Source organism: Myxine glutinosa, chromosome 4 (genome assembly GCF_964187855.1).
Source record: "Myxine glutinosa chromosome 4, kmMyxGlut1.1, whole genome shotgun sequence".
Taxonomy (NCBI): domain Eukaryota; kingdom Metazoa; phylum Chordata; class Myxini; order Myxiniformes; family Myxinidae; genus Myxine; species Myxine glutinosa.
The window spans coordinates 1,586,605-1,605,055 of NC_136264.1; the positions used below are offsets into that span (position 1 = coordinate 1,586,605).

Below are 18,451 nucleotides of genomic sequence, written 5' to 3' on the forward strand. Positions count from 1 at the left end.
AACAAGTTGGCAGTTGTTTGGAATCTTATCCACTTGTACATGATCTTCCGGACAGTCGAATGATTGATTTCAAATTGTTTGGAGATCTTTTTAAATCCCTTCCCAGACTCGTAGGCATCTATAACCTTCTTTCTAAAGGCCTCAGAGAGCTCTTTTGATCTAGGTATGGTGACGCCGCACACTTCAACAACAAAGAGCAAACCAAACTAAATGTCTGAGGTTTAAATAAGACAGGTTCCTCCAAGATCCTCTCTAGCAATGTTCTAATCATTTGCACCTGATCTGGTGCACCTGATTCTAATTTTAGGTATTTGAAGTAGTGATAAATGTCGGGGTGTACTTACTTTTTCCACATGCGAAATTTGCATTTGTTTATTTAAATTATACAATGGACTACAAAATGTAAATGTTTCTTGATATTTGTTCTATTATATCACCTTTATCTATCAATATAGTTGAAATGAAGATCAAATAGCTGTATGTTGAAATATGTTGAAAAAGTCAAAACTTTACATGGGGTGTGCTTACTTTTTCACGTGACTGTACATACATATACAGTGAAACCTTGACTTACGAGTGCACCAACTTACGAGTTTTCCGAGATACGAGCCGTCGCTCGGTCGATTTTTTGCTTTGTGATGCGAGCCGAGATCTGAGTTACGAGCGAGCGAGCTTGGATATAAAACACGTAATCGTCGAAAAACATGAGCGAGGTGTGCGTGTTGTCGACTTGGCGAGGCAGTACGATCGTAGTACTTCTACTATATGTACGATTTTGAAGCAGAAGGAGTCGATAACGGCTATAACGCCAGCCAATGGCGTTAAGATTATTTCAAAGCTCCGGACCTCTGTCCATGAAGAGATGGAGAAGTTGTTGTTTGTGTGGTTGACGGAGAAGCAGCTCGCAGGAGATACCGTGACCGAGAGCATCATCTGTGAGAAGGCACGAGACATTTACGGGGATTTGGTGCAGCAGACGGCGGGAACATCAACGGACGAGGCATCGGAAGAGTCATTCAAAGCCAGTCGGGGATGGTTTGATAATTTTAAGAAGAGGACCGGCATTCACTCCGTCGTCAGGCATGGTGAGGCAGCAAGCTCGGATGTGAAGGCAGCTGAAGATTTTATTATAACTTTTGCCGAACTGATAGAAGCCGAAGGATACATCCCCCAGCAAATCTTCAACTGTGACGAGACAGGGCTCTTCTGGAAAAAGATGCCGAGGAGGACGTATATAACGGCAGAGGAGAAGAGCATGCCAGGCCACAACTTGTTCAGAGTGCCGGCGATAGCTCGCCTTCTCTTTGTGGAAGACACGGTGAGATCCTTAACATCCAACAACTAATGGGACGCAAACGGGGCGCCCAGTTTAGCGGTACACACATTGATGAATCACCCTGCCTGTGAAACACCGACATGACAGGTTGTAGCTGGGTCGGGATTCAAACCCAGGCTGGACAGTTTAGAGTCAAGTGTGCGTACCTCCAGTCCAGGCCATCCTGCCAACTTGTATGCTGCATACAGGTGAAATATAAAGCGCGAGATATTTATATATATATTTCAAAAAAAATTGGTGTGGTTTTTGGGGGGCTGGAACGGATTAATAGCATTTCAATTCATTTTAATGGGGAAATTTAATTTGAGAAACGAGCAAATTGAGTTACGAGCTCGGTCACAGAACGAATTAAACTCGTAAGTCAAGGTTTCACTGTATATGTATTGCAGTTTTGTGAATAAAGGCAACCCCCCTAGCAGGGCCTAAACCCCCATTAGTACGTCGACGAGCCTGGGATCTGCAACAGTATATATGTATTGATGCTGGTTCGATATCGGTATTCGGCACAGGACGATATTGTCAATTTTTCGGAAATCTGCATCAGCCTATTGGAGTCGGTGTGAGTGCCGATTACAGAATCCATTTTAAATTCAGGCTGTAACAACAAAATGTGAAAAACGTCGAGGAGTGTGAGTACTTTGTGAAGACACTGTAAGTTGTCATGTATGAAGTGAAATTGATATCTTATGGATGGCATCATTCAAATGGTTTCTACATGTCCTGACTTTACCTCCTTTCATTGACATTGAAAATATAGAGGTGTGTTGTGATCGTCGCTGCAATAACCTTCTTGTGTTGTAGCCAATAACCGTTTTGACATGGTTGAATGTGTTATATTGGTTAAAATGATTTTTGCACGATCATGACCTTCCTCGACCTGATCCTTACGTTTAGCAATTGTGTAATCCTATGACAGATGAAGATGCAGTGCATCCTGTGACTATATGGGTCGTTGGGGATTTTGACCATACATCTGGGAGAGAGCTCTTGTACAGCGCTGTAAAGCATGTGGTGAGTGAGTATGGGTCATTGGGAATTTTGACCATCCGTCTGGGAGAAAGTCGATTACATGTGTACATCAGTGTACACGTGTACACCTTGATCGATTTTCCTAAATCCAATAATTTTCTTTTTGTCACGATGTGCTGCAGAAATCCAGCTCAGGTGTGCAACTGAGCCTGATCAACAATCCAGGCAACAGCTCTGGCGCCGAGGCCTGGCCTGTGGCTCGTGCCCTTTGGGCTACTTTAACTACGCAGATTGGTTCCCATGCCAAGAACATGGTGACGAAGCTCGCGAAGGAGGAGAATGCACGAGCCATAGAAAGTGGGACACCTGTGATTGACTTTGCAGTTCACGTGAGTTCCACTTCCACACTACCTGTTGTGCTTCAAATGGAACAAAGAAGGGAAGGAAAGGGAGGGAGAGGTCCTGAAATCTTGTCGTCAAACATCATGCATACGACATGACAAAACACGTGATCATTTCCATTTCGGCCCTGGCATACAAGTTACTGAGTTTTTCTCTTGTTGAACTGCTGTAATCTCAGTGGATGATGCGTTAGATGATGACGTTATTTCTGTATAATTCAATTTTGCATCATTTGCAGGGTATGGATGTGGCTGCATTTGAACGAGCAAATGGTCCCTCGATGGATGGCACATTGCGGAGCCACATGGAGTTTGCACGCTCAGTGTTAAAACTTCGACCTGGGGAACGAGCTGTCGTCTGCAATGGACGGGTGCGCAAAGCTCCACGCTGATATATCAGTGCGAACATTTATAACCAATATTACATGTCAGTATTGTTTATCATTGCTTAATGAACTGAAGGTGAAATGATCAAGTGTTTTTTTGGATCATGGAAAATATCAAGTCATTTCTCTTCTTCCAAACTGCAGAATTGGCAGAATATTATGTGTGTAAGAGAAGGCTAAGTGTAGAGCTACTCTTTTGTCTCAGATATCTGGACTAGTTATTTGGCAAGATTAGAGGAAATATGACTGTGTTGCAAAAAGGAGAATGCAAGTGTTTACTGGGCTACCTCATCTTCTTGTTTATATTGCCTTGTTTTTGCATTATAATCTACTACCAGGGACCCGCGGAACATCCTTGCAATGTAAAATATAACTTCAAGTCCTCAACTCCACCACCGCCTCACAAACCCCAAGTCATCAACCCCCTCCACCACTTCACATAAGCACCAATATGGCGGCTGTATGATTTCAGGTTAAAGTTGTGGGTGGAGTCAGGCCAGCTTGTCCAACCAATGGATGTAAAGGAGCATTGCGTATGGACATATTTGTCATATATATGTGTGTGTGTGTGTGTGTGTGTGTGTGTGTGTGTGTGTGTGTGTGTGTGTGTGTGTGTGTGTGTGTGTGTGTGTGTGTGTGTGTGTGTGTGTGTATGTGTGTTTGTTTTGTTTATTACCCTCGCCAGAGGAGAAAATGTTGCATTTGAGTCTGTTTGTTTATTTGTCTGTCTGTTTGTCCGTGCAGAGTAAATATGATTTTCTCTGCAACCGTTGGTCCGATTGACAGGAAATTTTCATCATAGGTGCAACTCCACCTGAAGAATTTTTATGTCTCAGCCGAGAAAGTTGCCGAATTATGACGTCATAGGTCAAGTGGTCTGGCCGCTATATTTGTTTTCCTGCAAAAGCCTTAAAAAACAGTAAAAACACGTGGTGAGGATCTGCAATCTCTGATTGCTCTTTCTTGGTTAGCCCTGGTTTTTGTTTTATAAAATCAAATCTCATTTCCTCCTTTTTTTACTCGTCTTTTGCTTGGACATTTCTTTTTTTATAGTCGAGTTTGCTCAACCCTTCCATTGAACATTCCCTTTCTCGCTTGACAAGGTGGTGGGACCTTTGCCTGAAGGAGAACCTTTCACCCAAGAAGACTTCCTTCTGCTTGAAAAGGTCACGACCTCAACTTCTGCACAGAAAATCCTGCACAAGCTGGAGGGCAACTGGCCAGATGGAGTTCGGTCAGTGGTTAAGATCCGGAGCAGGATCAAGTTGTGGTTCTCAAACCACTTAGGGTGACGAATGAATAAAATAATCGAAGGTTCCTTTGGCATTTCTCTTCCTTCCAGGAACCGTAGCAATCTCGTCATGAAGGTGGATGCCTTGCTGTCTGCAGCACCAAAGAGTGAGCCTCGAACATCCCTGAACCTGAAAGATGAACAGTACAGGTACTTTTCCTACATTTGCTTTATTCTTCTATTAATTTTTAAGCATTGTGCTCTACTCTCACGATTCTTATTTTTACCCTTGCCCATACACCAGTGTTCTGAAGTTGAGGCCCAAGGAGAATGAGGTGTACTTCGATGTGGTCGCAGTTATTGACCCAGTAACGTACGAGGCTCAACGGCTCACATCCTTACTATTGGTATTTGCATTTCCCATAATCTTATTGCATACTGACCTCTAAAGTGTAGCCCATATAAAAAAAAAACAATAAAAAAACCACCTTTAGAGGCCATTTTCCCCCGCAAAGCAGGCGTTGGCCTTTTTCGGGCACCGTGGTTGTTGTTGTTTTTGTTGGTCCCCTTTTTGAAGCAATGTTTTACGGCCGGATGCCCTTCCTGCCGCCAACCCTGTTTGTCGCCTTTTACGACAAACAGGGAATTACCAGTGAACTGGTACTCAATTTGCCGACCTCGGAAGGATGACAGGCTGAGTCAACCCCCCTGGCGTTAATTCAGCGATCGACTGGGATTCGAACCCAGGATCCTAGGATCCTAAGCTGGCACCCTAGCCGCTAAGCCAAAACCAGGGATAGCCCATATAACCTGTCGATATGTGTACCGACTCGATCATACTCGGGGAGTCCAACCCCCCCACCCCCCTCCCCACCCCTCTCTCCCCACCCCCCTTTAATTGCTATTTGTTGACTCAGAGTTCAGTCACCATTATCTGTACATTTCTGTTTTTTCTTCTTCCTCATCTACAATGGTTTCTGATTACTTTGCCTGTATACTGAGGAGGCAGAGTTATCTGCTGCTGTCTTATGCCTTGTCTATTCAGAGAAGATCTAATAAGTTTGTTCAATGTCTGACCTAGGTGTTGAGGGAAGTACTGAATCTCAACTTGAGGATTTTCATGAATTGTCGGGCCAAGCTGTCTGAGATGCCACTTAAGAGGTGAGCTCTGTTTGGATTCATCTTATATATCACCTCTTAATTTATGGGAAAGTAAGGTCATGTCACGACCTTTATCACCTTTTATTGAGCTAAAGTTTTAGAGTTTACTTTGCATTACATATGTAGTGAAATCGTATTCGTACTGAACCCGGGGTGATGCTCGCTGCTCGTTGACACCGCTAGGGGCGTGACTATAAGACCCGCTGCTGCGAACGGTGCTCCGAGACTTCTCCTGTGACATGTTACATCTGGTAGACTCGCTAACGGTACGCCTGCATAGATTATCCAGCTTGCTTGCATTGAATGATATGAATGGACCCATGAGATGTCACATCGTATACTTATTGTATTTTCTACTTTACAGGATGATGTTATGATCTAAATGCAATTAAACCAAACCGTTGGACTAAAGTTGTGTGGACCTGATTGGTTTTACACAACACTTAATTGCATTTAAGATCTACAGACATGGCTGGCAACAAGACGCTGACGGTGTCCGTATTCAGCGCCAACCCGCAAGCCACGGATGGAGGCTTGCAGCTGAAGCACTGGCTCAGACAATTGGAGAATCTTTTTGATGAGCCTGAGACCGCACCGACGGCTGCCGCGAAGCTAGCAACTCTCCATTCAAAAATCGACTACCGGGTATACAACGCTATCGCTCAATGCGCGACGTATGACCTTTCCATCGCGGAGCTCAAACGGCTGTACATAAAGGAAAAAAGCCCGGTGTATGCACGATATTTGCTGCAAACGCGACGTCAGCAACCCAATGAGGCGATGGACCACTACGCCCAGGAGCTCCGGCAGCTTTTGCTGGACAGCGTCAGGGAGCCACGGACTCCCGCGCAGGCTCAGGATGATCGTCTTTTAGATACCTTCGTTGCAGGGGTCTCCTCCCAGGAACTAAGGCTCAAACTCTTGGAGAAGACCGACCTGACCTTCGCTACGGCACTCGAGCAAGGGACAGTATACACCGAAGCGCGGATGCAATCGAACACCTATGATCGCACGCACGCGCCTCGTGGCGGGCACCACATTACACGCCCGGCCAGAGAGTGCTACCGCCAAGGACGCGAATCCGCTCGCTGAACTCCGGGATGCTCCGGAGGAAGACCCAGCCCTGACGGCTGCCGTTACGACCAGACCCAAGGCCTTACGCGGGGCCGCATGCTTTTTCTGTGGGGGGCCACGTCATGCCCGGGTCGTGTGCCCGGCACGAGACGCTATGTGCCATTTGTGCTCGCAAAAGGGTCATTACGCGAAAGTGTGCAGGAAAACGGCACGCGGCTCGCGGCTCATTGACTCGCGCGGTCGCGGTCGCGCGGGCGCGGCGACCTTGAATGGGCTCATTGCGGAGCCCGCGAGCCGAGCCCGACACCCGGCGCCTTACCCGACTTCGAAGGGGAGGGCCCCTCTCTGCGGGCCCCTGGGCGCTCAGACGTCCTTGGCGGGCGTCACCGGACAGCCACCATCGTCTCATCCTCCATCGGGCACAAAGGACGTGTCCTTGACCAAACTCCGGGCCACGCAAGGGGCTTTGAAGCCATGCCAAGCCCCAGCGGAACGTTCTCCTCGAGTCGTCCACGAGCTAACGGCGGCCCACGCCCCGACAAAGGAGATTTCAAAGACTACGGAGGCCTTTTGCTGCCAAAAATGTCAAAAGGCGATTTCGAATACTACGGAAGCCTTTTTCTGCCAAAAGTGTCAAAAGGCGATTTCAAATACTACGGAGGCCTTTTCCCGTCAGAATTGTCAGTTTTTGAATCGCGAAACACTGGAATGCTTGGGAAAGCCCTGTGATGACGATAATGGATTCCCCATGGTCAACACAGACTCCGGCCACGACCGCAAAACTGCTGCTGGCGTAGGATCCACCCGCGAGGCTGGTCCGACCCATTCGGGGGGCTCAGTCCCGCTCCCAGCAGCCTCGTCTGGCCTGGCTCAAGCCCTTATTCCCCTCATGGTCGAAGGCCATTGTGTTCGGGCCTTGGTGGATACAGGATCTACGGATAGTTTTATCGACCAGCGACTTGTGCTCAGGCATGGTTGGCGGATATGGCGGTCTACGAGACGGATCTTCATGGCTTCCCAGGGGCTTCGACTCAGCACGAAGGGGGAATGCCGATTGAAACTCGTGCTAAAGGGACGGGTTTTCCCTGATGTACACCTTATGGTTTTACCCGCATTATGTGCTGATATTCTGTTAGGACATGATTTTCTTAAGCTGCATGGACGTCTGGTAATGGAGTTTGGTGGGCCTGACACTCTTGTTGTGGGGCGGACGACGCGCTTGCGGTGTGCGCCCTAGCGCAAATGGACGTCCAGCCGCTTTCGCTGTTCCCCAATCTAACCTCCGACTGCACCCCTGTCGCGGTAAAATCCCGACGCTACTCTCGCGCTGACATGCAATTCATTGCGGACGAAACGGCTCAGCTCTTGAAAGACGGCATCATAGAACCTAGTAGGTCGCCGTGGCGCGCCCAGGTCTTGGTGGTGCGCAGCGAGGCCCATCGCAGACGCATGGTAATCGACTATTCCCAAACGATTAACCGCTTTACACAGCTGGATGCCTACCCCCTTCCGGGGATGGACGCGCTAGTGCAACAGGTGTCCCAGTATTCGGTCTATAGCACTCTCGATCTCCGTAGTGCATACCACCAGATCCCTATCTCTAGGGCGGATCGTATCTATACCGCATTTGAGTCGGGGCAGCGGTTGTACCAATTTACGCGACTGCCTTTTGGGGTAACGAACGGGGTCTCTTGTTTCCAGAGGGCCATGGATGACCTCGTTGCGCGGGAGCACTTAACCGATGTTTTCGTCTACCTCGATAATCTTACGGTTTGTGGATATGACCAAGGGCACCATGATGCTAATCTGAAGCGCTTCCTTGAGGTCGCGCAGCGGTATCACTTAACTATGAACGAGGATAAGTGCCAATACTCCCTACGCACGATAGATCTTCTGGGGTACACCGTGACCCATGGCTCTGTCGCTCCGGATAAGGAGCGTCTGCGACCTTTGCTCGACATGGCCCCTCCCTGCGATCGGGCGTCCCTGAAGCGCGCCCTTGGGCTGTTCGCCCATTACTCCAAATGGGTGCAAAGTTTCTCCGCGAAACTTCGCCCCCTTGTGGCCTGCGACACCTTCCCCCTGAGTCCGGCCGCATTGACGGCCTTTGACGGCCTTAAGACCGACATCGCCCGAGCCGCCGTGGCGACAATCGACGAGAGCGGCTCGTTCATCCTCGAAAGTGACGCCTCGGATCAGGCCATCGCGGCGACCCTCTCCCAAGGGGGGCGTCCCGTGGCTTTCTTTTCTCGGACTCTTACCACCGCTGAGCGGAGACACTCGTCCGTTGAAAAGGAAGCGTATGCGATCGTCGAGTCTATTCGGCGATGGCGCCCGTACTTACTCGGGCGGAGCTTCCAAATCATCACGGACCAGCAAAGCGTTGCGTTCATGTACGACACCTTACACGCCCAGCGCATTAAGAACGAGAAAATCACTCGCTGGCGTATCGAACTCGCCGACTTCTGTTACACCATCAAATATCGCCCGGGGAAGGATAACCAGGCCGCCGATGCCTTATCACGGCCAGCTACATGTGCCGGTATCACCTCTTTGGAGGGCCTACGGGTGCTGGATGCCACTGCGGGCCATCCCGGCGTAACGCGTTTCGCTCATTTTGTGCGGAGTGGGAATCTCCCATACTCGATTGACGATATCCGCCGTATCTGTCGCGACTGCGCTATCTGCGCGGAAATCAAACCACGTTTCTATAACCCTCCCATGGGGACTCTGGTGAAGGCTACACGCCCGTGGGAACGCTTGGCGATGGATTTCAAGGGCCCATTGCCGGTGTCGAGCGGCTCTCGCTATCTGCTCACTATCGTAGATGAGTACTCGCGATTCCCCTTTGCTTATACGTGCGTGGACATGACTGCTGCCACGGTGATGCGATGCTTACAGAACTTGTTCTCAATGTTCGGTTACCCAGCCTATGTCCATACCGACCGGGGTGCGGTCTTCTTGTCTCAGGAGGTGCGCGGCTATCTGCTCCAAAATAACATTGCGTCTAGTTACACCACGCCGTACAGACCCCAGGCTAATGGGCAGATCGAACGCTTCAACGGGATTATCTGGAGGGCCGTCATGCTCCACCTCCGGACCCTCGGCCGGGGCCTCGATAAATGGGCTTGGTCGCTACCTGCGGCGTTGAACTCGATCAGGGCTCTCCTGAGTACGGCAACCAACCAAACTCCCCACGAGCGACTTTTCCACCACCCCAGGAGCTCGGGGTGTATACGGTCTTTGCCCAGTTGGCTCGCTGGGCCCGGGCCGGCCTACCTTAAACGGGCGGTTCGCGCGAGCAAGTACGACCCCCTAGTGGACAAAGTGCAGATTCTCCAGGCTAATCCTGAGCATGCTCGTGTGATGACGACTGATGGCCGTGAGACTACTGTCTCCGTCCGTCACCTTGCCCCTTGCGGGGTCGACGACCTAAGTAGGGAATCGGACGAACCGGTCGAACCCATCTATGAGACTATGGCCTCTCCCGACGCTCCCATCGCCGAAAGTCTACCGACCCTCCCCTCGCCGAGACTACCTGGGCCCGACGACTTGGAGTTACCCCCTTCGTCACCCGACCCTGTTGGCGCCTCTGACGCCGGGGACACATGGATACGTGATGCCGTACCCGGGGAATTTCGGACGCGTGCTGGCATAGAAATTCGCCGCCCGGCCCGATACGGTTGGGTCGACTGATGTTCCGCACCCTATTCGTGCTGACGCTCACTCGCTTTAGCCGCGCTGCCGTATAATTCTGACGGGGGGGAGAATGTAGTGAAATCGTATTCGTACTGAACCCGGGGTGATGCTCGCTGCTCGTTGACACCGCTAGGGGCGTGACTATAAGACCCGCTGCTGCGAACGGTGCTCCGAGACTTCTCCTGTGACATGTTACATCTGGTAGACTCGCTAACGGTACGCCTGCATAGATTATCCAGCTTGCTTGCATTGAATGATATGAATGGACCCATGAGATGTCACATCGTATACTTATTGTATTTTCTACTTTACAGGATGATGTTATGATCTAAATGCAATTAAACCAAACCGTTGGACTAAAGTTGTGTGGACCTGATTGGTTTTACACAACAACATAGTTGGTCATTTGTCATTCTCTTGTCATGGTTCATCCTCATTTTACCCTATTTTACCCCATGGTGTACCCCTATCTTAAAGCACCTCTTTCCACCATGTGGGAAAGTGTTGCCTTTCTTATAGATATTTAAATTTTTTTTATCTTCTTAACTTTGTATTGAGAGCATCAATTAGGACATATGCATTGAGGACGAGGTATCTTATCTTATCGTGCTAGAATAAAAAGAGGTTGTGTGGCTGTCGCTCTTTTGCGTTTATTCCCTTGTCCGTTAGTCGCGGTACTGACCAATTGGGTGTCATCGCTTCGATCCACGTCAGGAAGCAATGGTCCATCTCGATGGTGTGGTGTCTTTATCACGCGCTTTACTCACCTCGTGTTTCCTCACCTCGTGTTTCGTCGTATTCTTCTAGATTCTTCCATCTTCGACAGCTGTGATTATAATATTGATGATTACGATATTGATCTTGGTCCTTTTCATCAGCAAGCAACGGTCCCTCCAGCTGGTGCTGCATCTTCATCCCATGCTTTCCTCTCCTAATATCCAGTATTACAAATCATCTTCCTTCACCTTATGATATGGAGCATTATATACAAACAACAACAACATGCATTTTAAGGCCATTTGCCCTGCAAGAGCGGGGGTTAGCCTTGCGGTCCCCATGACAATCTTCTCCATTTTGCCCTATTTTCTGCATCTTCTTGTTAACCCCCTTGCCCGCATTTCTTCTTCCACCATCTTTAGCCAAGTCTTTCTCGGTCTTCCCCGTCCTCTACTTCCTTCTACATTCATTTCCATCACTCTTCTCAACCAGTCACTTTCATCCTTCCTCAACACATGACCAAACCATCTCAACCTGTGCCTCTTCACAGCATCAATCACAGGCTCTATTCCCATCATCTTTCGCAATTCATCATTTGGCTTCCTCTCTCTCAGCGACACTCCGCACATCCACCGAACCATATGGAGCATTATATGATGTGATAAATAAAATTATTTTCAAAAATTATAAAGTACATTTCCAAGTCTGTGCCGCAGCACATTGTCCACCAAAGGTGGGCCACGAAGCGTACTCCCACCCTGAGAAAATGGAGAGTGGGAGAGTTTGAATATGAAAGGGAAAGTATAGGTTGGCAAGAGAGGAAAGGGGGCATAAATGGGTCTTGGGATCAGAAATGTCACCATTATGTTGTCTTTACTACAACCTCTGTTTCTCTTAATATTGTTATGCATTTATCATTATTTGGATTATTATTTTGGTCTTTTTTTCTGAACTCACCTTATAAGTGAGCATGCCTTGGGTTCTGCAGGAATGCGACACAGGCCTCATGTGATTAAATGACCTTTTTCTCTTTATTCGTTTCCTTGTACTTATATTTGCTTTGCGGTTAATTGCACCACCATTTGTGATCAGATGTAGAATGTGTGCTGTAAATTATTATTTTTTCAATTTTATTTTATCCTGGGACCTTTATTCCATTACTGTACTCATGGTAAAAAATTACTTTTCGTTTCATATTTGACAAAATCTCCTTTAACTTCCTGAGCAGCCCTATACCACCTTCCCTTCCCCTACACTGTATATTTTGGGGGACTTGATCCCAGTCGTTTGATAAGCTTATCTACATGATGTGCCTTGATGAATAAACGTAATAAGGATTATATTCACACCCCCCTCCCCCCCCACTCCCTACAATTGCCCTCCAGCTTTTATCGCTATGTCCTGGAGGCCGAACCGAAGTTCTCCCCGCATGGGGACCTCCTTGCAGGCCCTTTGGCTCGTTTTGCCGACATGCCAGGTTCCCCACTTTTCACTCTCAACATGATAACCCCAGAGAGCTGGCTCGTAGAGTCTGTACGCACGCCATACGATCTTGACAACATTTACCTGAACGAGGTACATTTGGTTTGGGGGAGGGGGGTGGGGGGGTATTTATGTTTCAAGTTGTGGTGAAATGAGGTGTTCTGATTGATTGATTTGATTATGAATTCACTTTGCTGGTTTTATTATTACTGTGACACAGCCATGCCGTTAATGCAGTGTGCCCTTGTATGTCATACCAGGAATGTGGAGTTGTCCAGGGTATGACACACAATACCTTACTCTTTTTATAAAGGCACTGTGGGATCCTTAACGCCTGTGGGAATTGTGGGATCTTTACCAAAAATACTTGCAGATGAGACAGCTGGCATGATGCTTTCTCTGAAGGATTGTGTAGTCTTTGCAGCAACGCTCCTGCCTGCAAAGCACTAAGATGGTGTAGTTCATCATGGGCCTGGGATTTGAACTCGGATTAGACAGCGTAAAGGTGGGAATGCTACCTCTGCGCTATTGTTTTAGCCCAGTGTCATCTTTCATGATGAAGAGGATAACAGTGTATGTTCTATGCAACAACAACTATCATTTCAACTGATTGATATTTCGAGTTCAGTGAGTTTAAGAGGAAAGCACAATTGGATATTTTTTTCCATGTTAGGTGGAAGGAGTTGTTGCTGCACAGTTTGAGCTGGAATATCTCCTGCTTGAGGGTCACTGCCATGACGTCTCTACTGGACAGCCTCCTCGGGGTCTCCAATTTACGCTGGGCTCCCGAAAGCAACCCCTCACTATGGACACGATTGTCATGGCCAACCTTGTATGACACACCACCTTTAAATATTTTAAAATCATATATAGATCCAAGATTCATGAAGGAACTTGTACATATGATATATCTCATGCCAGACAAGGGCAATAGGAGACACTTGGGATCCTGGCATGATGAGCTAAATGCCCATTTTGTGGTGGAAACCTCAACACAAAATGTTAGTCTAGGCAAGAAATTCAAAAATGTGCTTGTTTAAGCTGCATGAGGCATTTTTGAGGAAAAGCAAACAAATAGGTTTTTCTGAAAGGGATTTTCGTGCTGAATATGAATATCTTGTTTGTGTTTCCCAAAATTGCCTAATTAGGTCATTAATTAAGGTCAAAGGTCAATAAGTGCAAAATTCAAGTTTTCACAGAAATTATTTTATTTATAATATCCAATACAGTGGCGAAAAAGTTTATCGAGTATCTATCATATTAAGCCATATATCGTATGTCAAAGATTTGAATTTAATGGAAAATGTGAAAGAAATGTTTGCTTCTGAAGAGAATATCTCCGTAACGGTTGGACTTTTCATGCATTACCATATGGGCTTAACCCCTTCTAATTTTGATATGTCAATAAATATAAAAATAACCACATTTAGATGCCATTTTTCCCCGCAAAGCGGGGGTTGGCCTTTTTCGGGGACCGTGGTTGTTGTTGTTTTTTGGTCCCCTTTTTGAAGCAATGTTTTACAGCCGGATGCCCTTCCTGCCGCCAACCCTTTTTGTCGCCTTTTACGACAAACAGGGAATTACCAGTGAACTGGTACTCAATTAGCCGACCTCGGAAGGATGACAGGCTGAGTCAACCCCCCTGGCGTTAATTCAGCGATCGACCGGGATTCGAACCCAGGATCCTGGGATCCTAAGCTGGCACCATAGCCGCTAGCCCAACACCAGGACTTTCAATGCACTCGTGAAATGGTTTTTCTGGCTTCTAAATTCTGGCTTCTTCTTTTTTTCTCCAAAGGTGAATTACTATGGAACCAGTTATAAGCCTGAAGCGCCAGAGAGAGGTATCCTTTGAGCTGTGTATCATATGTCAGCTGAGTGGTCGAGCTGAAGATGAGCCGTTCTTAAACCATGAATTGATGAACGTACCAGTGAGCATTGCTGACACATCTGGCTCGCTACGGACCGGTACCAAATCCATTCTTTTTGATGTGTTGACGAAAGATGTGACATCACCCCCAGAAATCACCATCAGAAAACCTGCTTGTCTTATCATAGATGGACAAGCCACGATTATGTCATTGGGAAAGCCATGTGATGCGAAAACCTTTGGCGATTATGCTGATGTGTTTGTCAAACTCATTTTCAAGCAAGGTAGAGCATATGATAGGATTTATGTGACTTTCGATCGATACCAAGAGCTCTCAATCAAAACCGGAACAAGGGAAAAACGGACAAAAAAGTCCAGGCCAATTCGACGATTGATTGAAAATCGAGATGTCCCCCTCCCAAGCAAATGGACAGACTTCCTGGCATCCACTGACAACAAGAGAGACCTTTCTCTTTTTCTGTCCAATGCACTCATTGCATCCGCTCCAAGTGAGAAGACAGTTGTTGTGGGTGGAGGGTTCGTTAGCGAGACAGATGTGCAAAGTACTGATCCTGACATGAACATGGAGTTATATATATATAACCACCTTTAGAGGCCATTTTTCCCCGCAAAGCGGGGGTTGGCCTTTTTCGGGAACCGTGGTTGTTGTTGTTTTTTGGTCCCCTTTTTGAAGCAATGTTTTACGGCCGGATGCCCTTCCTGACGCCAACCCTTTTTGCCGCCTTTAACGACAAACAGGGAATTACCAGTGAACTGGTACTCAATTAGCCGACCTCGGAAGGATGACAGGCTGAGTCAACCCCAACCAATGGAGTTGTTGGAAGGTAATCATGAAGAAGCGGATACCCGAATTATACTCCACTGTATTCAAAGTGATGCACCAACTATTGTGGTGTCAGCCCGTGATACGGATATCCTTGTTCTACTTCGAGCGCATTTTGACAAGATGGTTTGCTCACAGTTATGGTTCAAGGCTGGCACCTCTAAGAAACCGAAGTATGTTCCCGTTCATGATATCAGGAAACAACTCGCCCTCGATGACCACACATTTGAAACAATCCCAGCATTCCATGCAATGACAGGGTGTGATACGGTATCATACTTCTCTGGACACTCAAAGAAGTCAACATGGGATGTATTCTTGGAACACCATCATCTACTAAGGGGTCTTGGCAAGTCTCTGAGTCTGTCCAATGAAGTGTCCAATGATGCTGAGAGATTTATATGTCGCATATATAAGACATCATCCGAGAACTGTGACCAGGCCCGTGTAAAGCTGTTCAGTAAACGTCAGGCACCAGAATCAATGCCACCATCCAATGATGCTGCACATCACCATATACAGCATGCAAATTACCAGAGCTTCATATGGAGAGAAGCGTGCAATCCAAACCCAGTAATTCCTTCCCCAATGGACTCTGCTGGATGGAAGCTGGCTGATGGTCTTCTCTCACCGGTGCTCACATCTTTACCCCCTATCCCAAAAGCATGCAAGGACATTGTACAGTGTGGCTGTACCAAGGGTTGCACCAGTGATAGGTGTTCGTACAAGAAATGGGATTTGAAGTGTACGGACGCATGCAAATGCAGTGACTCGGAGACTGTAACATGCAAAAACAAGACTAAATAACGCCAATGCTAGGATATTGCCACAATACGGTTATTTGACACTTCATCAGTGTTGGTTTAAGGGGGTGAAATATAAATATAAAATATAGAAATATAAAAAAGGTGACATATTCCTTTCTAATATATTGTTAGATATATTGTTGTCATATATAGAGAGGAAACCAAAATCAGTTTTGGTGGCCTACGTTGGAAAAAAGGCAAATCCATGCGACCAAAATTGAACTGTTATTGAGATGTTGGCAATTGAACCGTTATTGAGATATTGGCGATAGAATCAAGAATTCCTATCATATTTTTCATTTAATTTGAATATTCGGCACATAATATGACGTTTAATTTGAATGATATGTAGAAAATTCTTGTAAATTCATCTGGGGGACGTCAAATAGGACCTTACGAAAATTTCATAAAAATTCGCATTTTGTATGAATTAACCCTTGACCCTAATTGGTGGCTAATTATGCAAATTTCGCAAAACAAACAAAGTCTCATTCCCCTGAACCTAGACAATGATGCTATGCCATATATTATTTTCACTGGTGCATTTTGACATGAAACATCGAAGGGAAATCGACTGACATGGCACTCCGTAGAAAGGTCAACCGTTACGGAGATATTCTCCATAGAAGTGAAAATTTCTTTCACATTTTCCATTAAATTCAAATCTTTGACATGCAATGTATGGCTTAATATGATAGATATTGGAAAATCTTTTTTACCACTGTATTGAATATTAAAAATAAAACAATTTCTGTGAAAACTTGAATTTTGCACTTATTGACCTTTGACCTTAATTAATGACCTAATTAGGCAATTTTGGGAAACACAAACAAGATATTCATATTCAGCACGAAATTCCCTTTAAGAAAAACCTATTTGTTTGCTTTTCCTCAAAAATGCCTCATGCAATCACATTTGCTGGAAATTGAACCAGTCTATGTAAAGAAATTACCTCATTGCAAGAGCTTTCTTTCTGTAAATATTATGTTTGTATGAGTTTTTTATGTTGATAAAGAACTACCAAATATGGAACGCTGTAACAATAAGTATTTTTAATAATATCAAGGATAACTATAACTGTGAGAAGTGATGATAGGCTTCCAGGCAAAATGGCTGCCATACCACATGACTAATGACATCATCATTTTCAATAATTTTCCTCATGGGTAGTCGATCATATCTGTAAATTTTGTTTTTGATCAGTTAAGCGGTTCTGTAGATATAGATTTTCAATATTTTCCCTTAAATCCAAGATGGCCACCATACCACCTGACTGATGATGTCATAGTTCAGAAAGATTTTTCCTTATTGGGAGTTGATCATACCTATGAAATTTCGTATTGGTCCATTGAGTAGTTCTGGAGAAAAATATGTTTACCGGTAAATGTTTTCCTTAAATCCAAGATGGCCACCATATCACGTGACTTCTGATTTTATAGTTTACAAATATTTTTTCCCACATCAGTAGTTTATCATATGTATGACATTTTGCATTGACCCGTTAAGAAGTACTCTGGAAAAAGATTATTTTTTTCCTTAAATTCAAGATGGCAGCCAAACCACATGACTGATGACCTCATAATTTGCAAATATTTCCCCCCATCGGAATGTAAACATGCATTTCAAGTTTCGTATCGATCGGATAAGCGGTTTCAGAGAAGTCGATTTTTTAAAATTTATTTTTAAATCCAATGCGGTCGCCAAACCACGTGACTGATAACGTTTTTTTTTCCGCAAACTTTTATCCCCATGGCTAGGCGATCAGATGTGAAAAAATTCGCATTGATCCATTCAGTGGTTCTGGAGAAGATGTTTAAAGTTTGACATCATAGCCAATGGTAGCCAATGTAAGTCAAAATTGCAAAAACAAAATTCATGCACCAAGTTACATTGGTATCTATAATGAGTGAAAGTTTCTGAGAGCGAGCTTACAAGAACAATAGGCTTCCAGTGGGAACGTCTACGGAAGCCTAAAAAATAGGCCTTTGCTCTGTTCATTTCAGATATGTTAACTCAGATAAAGTGATAATGTATCTCCATGTTGTGCTTTCATCAATATAAATGTTAACAAGGATGAGATTCATGCTATCCTCCTTCCCACTCTTCTCAAACCCCCCTCCCCCCCTCCCCCCCCCCCCCCCGCCCTGCCCCGCCCTGACTTTAAATATATATGTGATCAGGTTTGGATGCAAAGTGGATGCAGGATGAATCCAAACACGTACCTTTGGTCCTCTGCTAGCTCACTTAAGAAGATGCAAACCATGCAACGATTATTCAATCTGAAGATCATATTCAACTTTGTAAATAGACCGACTTGTAACTTGTAAAAAAAACAAAAAACAAGTACAGATACATTCAAAGTACACCGTCCCCATGCCAAATAATTAAATATCCTCCAGCACGGCATTGCCGGGGTGCCGCTTACGCCCGGCCATACCGCCGTGCAGCTCATAGAGACTGTATTTGGAGGGAGAG

At 45.9% G+C, this 18,451-nt stretch overlaps 1 protein-coding gene across 3 annotated transcripts in view; it reads left to right on the forward strand.

Annotated features, from left to right (window-relative positions):
* UGGT1 (UDP-glucose glycoprotein glucosyltransferase 1) overlaps positions 1-18,451 on the forward strand; it is a 214,204-nt gene that overhangs the window by 80,341 nt on the left and 115,412 nt on the right. For all 3 annotated transcript variants that reach the window (XR_013623012.1, XM_078775372.1, XM_078775373.1), the window contains exons 21-29: positions 2,253-2,347; positions 2,488-2,694; positions 2,946-3,077; positions 4,196-4,326; positions 4,435-4,533; positions 4,628-4,730; positions 5,405-5,484; positions 12,360-12,549; positions 13,130-13,288. Coding sequence is in view for 2 of the 3 variants with exons in the window: in XM_078775372.1 (XP_078631498.1) it covers positions 2,253-2,347; positions 2,488-2,694; positions 2,946-3,077; positions 4,196-4,326; positions 4,435-4,533; positions 4,628-4,730; positions 5,405-5,484; positions 12,360-12,549; positions 13,130-13,288 (1,196 nt within the window). In the remaining variant the exon portion in view is untranslated. The remainder of the gene's footprint in view (positions 1-2,252; positions 2,348-2,487; positions 2,695-2,945; positions 3,078-4,195; positions 4,327-4,434; positions 4,534-4,627; positions 4,731-5,404; positions 5,485-12,359; positions 12,550-13,129; positions 13,289-18,451) is intronic.